At 41.0% G+C, this 4,071-nt stretch overlaps 1 protein-coding gene across 1 annotated transcript; it reads left to right on the forward strand.

The window, feature by feature from the left end:
- Window positions 1-172: 172 nt before the first annotated feature.
- On the forward strand, window positions 173-2,066 carry LOC129761668 (jerky protein homolog-like). Its single transcript, XM_055759399.1, has 3 exons — window positions 173-852; window positions 1,002-1,251; window positions 1,761-2,066. The coding sequence occupies exons 1-3, from the start codon at window positions 173-175 to the stop codon at window positions 2,064-2,066; spliced, it is 1,236 nt and encodes a 411-aa protein (XP_055615374.1).
- The last annotated feature ends 2,005 nt before the right edge of the window (window positions 2,067-4,071 follow it).

Below are 4,071 nucleotides of genomic sequence, written 5' to 3' on the forward strand. Positions count from 1 at the left end.
GCAGACGTTCCCTTTGCTGGAAGAAGCTCTTTACATCTGGATTTTACAGCAGCGGCAGTCCAACATTTTGTTGACAGTGGATATTCTTAAAGCAAAGGCGGAGCTGCTGTTTAAGATTTTCCAGGACCGGGGGCTCTATGCGGTGCACGGTTTTTCTGCTTCGGATGGCTGGATGCATCGTTTTAAGCAGCGGTTTGGATTGCGCGTGAAAGCCGTAACAGGAGAAAAGGCATCGGTAAACGTTGAAGCGTACCTAAATTTCAAGAAGGTTCTACAGAAGAAGATTCAGGAAATGCAGCTATCACTATCCCAAGTCTTTAATGCAGATGAATCTGCCTTGTTCATCAAGCTCCTAGCCACACGCTCTGTCGTTACCTGTTATGAGACCGTGGCAAGCGGACGGAAGCAAAACAAGACAAGGTATACGTTTATGCCTTGCTCCAACATAGATGGTTCCCTAAAGCTTCCGTTGTATTTCATTTGCACTGCTGCAAAACCACGAGGAATCAACATCGAAGAACTTCCCGTTTCATATAATTATTCCAAAAAGGCTTGGATGACCAGACTGTTGTTCCGTCAATGGTTCCACGAAGAGTTTGTCCCCGCTGTTCGAAAATTTTCGGCCGAGAGAGGATTGGAGCCAAAGGCATTGCTGGTTCTTGATAATTGCACCAGTCATTATGACGTTGACGAATCTCTACAGAGTGACGATGGACTGATTCAAGTGATCTACCTCCCACCAAATGTAACTGCTGAATGCCAGCCGATGGACCAAGCGGTCATCAATGCAATCAAGCGAAAGTATAAAAGAAAACTGATGCTCGCATTAATTCTGGAAAACGAACACTTAAGGTAAATTTCCAAATATTAAACATTAATTTTTTGTAATTAATTCCAAATATAAACACAAAACTATGCGCACGATAGTTTTTCGTCTGTGCTTTTTCAAAATTTAAATTCAAATTCTAATTGAGGTTTTATTTATGTACTTTCCTCTTTAGTTTCGAAGAACGATTGAAGAAGATTAATCTTCAACAGTGTATTTCGTGGTTGGCAACCTCTTGGGAGGAGATATCTGACAAAACTATACGTAATTCGTGGAAGAAATTGATCGATGGTTTGCCGGAGGATGCTGTTAATGTAGACTCGAAAGCGGCCGATGATGACTTCAAAGCGCTTGTGTCCAGGATTGACAGTTTGGCAGGAACAAAAACATCTGAGCAAGATATTGATCTGTGGATCAAAGATCAGGTGTATTTTTTTTTTTATTCCATTTATTTATTTTAGGCTCCTTAGTATTTTTAGCTGTAACAGAGCCGAATTTTAATCGTGTTCATGTCACATGGTTATTATCATATCTATAATTATAGCACATTACACAGTTGCCATTCGCCAGTATTCCTTCTATACCATTGCATATGGTACATTTTTACACAGTAGCCATTTAGGCGTAAGAGTATTCTTTCTGTTCTTCCATTATTCAGTTAGACCACCGGACAGCGGAGACAGTTGATATGATCATTGTTGAGTTATTTATAGAACAGCAGCCCGATGTGTCTTGCAGAGCAGAGCAGTTGTATGGATGAATCGATCTTGTTTCGACCGTGGATCGATCTCCATCGCTGATGATTGTTGCGTGGACGTAGTTATTCTGTAATAACACAAAGATGGTCAATGAGGGCCCTGAGTTTTGAACTCACGATCGATCGCTTACTAAGCGAACGCGCAACCAATGTGGCTACGGAGACCCCCCAGATCAGGTGTATGATGCTGATCATAATCCAGATTGGGTAACCAGTGAAGTGTTCTCTGATGACGAGATTTTGTCATCAGTTCTCAAGAAAGATCAACCTGAAATGCAAGAAGAATGGTTGGTAGACACAGAAGATGGAAGTAATTCGTTTGATACTTCCATTACTAGTACCGGAGATCCTGATTTTGGCGATGCAATCAAGTCAATTGATTGCCTAGTTCGCTATATGAAGCATGATGTTGCAGAAGTATGCCGTTTGAACGCGCTACGTTCGAAAATCACTGAAGTTGAATGGCTAAAACGAGTATGTTGAAGAACTCTACCATTTTGTTGAAAATGAATTTACGTGGTTTGTTTAATTTTGTTTGAAACGTTTAAAATAAATATTGTTTTTGTTGAATAATAATCGATTTTATTTATTTCAATGATTCATTTAAAATTTATTTTAAACCTAAAAACACCATCCACGAGCCCCTCGAAAAAAATTTTACGTTGTCAGAATTGACGTTTGTCTTCGATTTAGTTGGGCTATAGCCCAACGAACGGGAGCCCAACTAAATCGAAGCCCAACTAAAGATAGCCCAACGAGTGAAATTCAACTGTAGAACAAAAAGAGAAAGCAATATAAAAAAGAGTTCAATATGGTTCCCTTATTGCTTAATATCGAAGCCGCAAAAATTATATCCACACGCGGAATCATGTTTGATTTTCGGTTTTTGTTTCCCTATTTCATTTTTGATCAGTATTCATTGTCATAGGATGGTTAAAACATTCTAGAATAGCATGTAGAAGGGGTTCCCATCAACAGAAATTTAAAATTCATAATGCAACTATACAAATCAACCACCTGTCCATCATACCCACACTGTCCGTCTTACCCGCGGTTTCCCTGCGAGCTTTAATTGCTCTAGGATTATATTTCAGATAATCGTCGATTTGAACATTTATATCCCCCTCCCACCAAAATTCAATTGAAAAAATTCTATTTATACCAACATAAATGTTTTCGTATATGGCGATTCGTGACGCTAAGATTTTACGTAAATATTTACCGCCATTTGTATTTTTTTCTATGTCTATATGGTGTGGTGTGTATATCGCCTCAAATTTTGCATATATATGTTAGTTACATGCATCATATTAGGCTGTCAAAAAAGTCCTGCGGTATTTTTTTTGAATTTTCATTTGTTCATAAAATTAGTTACAATCATCTGTTTTAAGTCAAATATGCGCCGTTTTGTTCGATGACTTGTTCCCAACGAGATGCCAACTTCATAATACCCCTGTTATAGAAGCTCGCTTCCTTATTGGCAAAAAACTCGGATAGCCAATTTTCACAGGCCTCTTTTGTGGCTAACTTCTGACTACCTAGCTCGTTCGCCATGGACAAAAACAGGTGGTAGTCACTTGGTGCAAGGTCCGGACTATACGGCGGATGCAAAAGAACCTCCCATCCGAGCTCCCGGAGCTTCTGGCGCGTCACCAAAGAAGTGTGTGGCCTGGCGTTGTCCTGATGGAAGACAATGCGGCCTCTGTTTATCAAAGATGGCCTCTTCTTCATGAGTGCTACCTTCAAGCGGTCCAGTTGTTGGCAGTACAGGTCCGAATTGAGCGTTTGGCCATAGGGAAGCAGCTCATAATAGATTATTCCTTGACAATCCCACCAAACACACAGCAGAACTTTCCTGGCCGTTAATGAGGGCTTGGCCACCGTCTGAGCCGCTTCAGCGGGCTTCGACCACGACCGTTTGCGCTTCACGTTATCGTAAGTGACCCACTTTTCATCGCCAGTCACCATCCGCTTCAGAAACGGGTCGATTTTGTTGCGATTCAGCAGCGATTCACATGCGTCGATACGGTCAAAGATGTTTTTTGCGTCAACGTGTGTGGCACCCATACATCGAGCTTCTTTGTGAATCCAAGCTTCTTCAAATGGTTAATAACGGTTTGATGACTTATCCCCAGCTCTTGGCCGATGCTACGGCTGCTACTATGCCGGTCTTTCTCGGCTAATTCAGCGATTTTGTCGCAATTTTCGACGACAGGCCTTCCGGAGCGTGGCGCACCTTCGACGACCTCTACACCAGAACGAAAACGTTGAAACCATCGTTGTGCGGTGGAAATAGAAACTGTATCGGGTCCATAAACTGCACAAATTTTATTGGCAGCTTGAGATGCATTTTTGCCTTTGTCATAGTAGTACTGTAAAATATGTCGGATTTTCTCTTTATTTTGATCCATACTTGCGACACTATAACTCACGAACGACTTAACCAAACAAAACACTGTCAAGGACTATATTATAGCGCGCAAAAATA

The sequence above is a fragment of the Toxorhynchites rutilus genome, chromosome 1, assembly GCF_029784135.1.
Source record: "Toxorhynchites rutilus septentrionalis strain SRP chromosome 1, ASM2978413v1, whole genome shotgun sequence".
Lineage (NCBI taxonomy): Eukaryota > Metazoa > Arthropoda > Insecta > Diptera > Culicidae > Toxorhynchites > Toxorhynchites rutilus.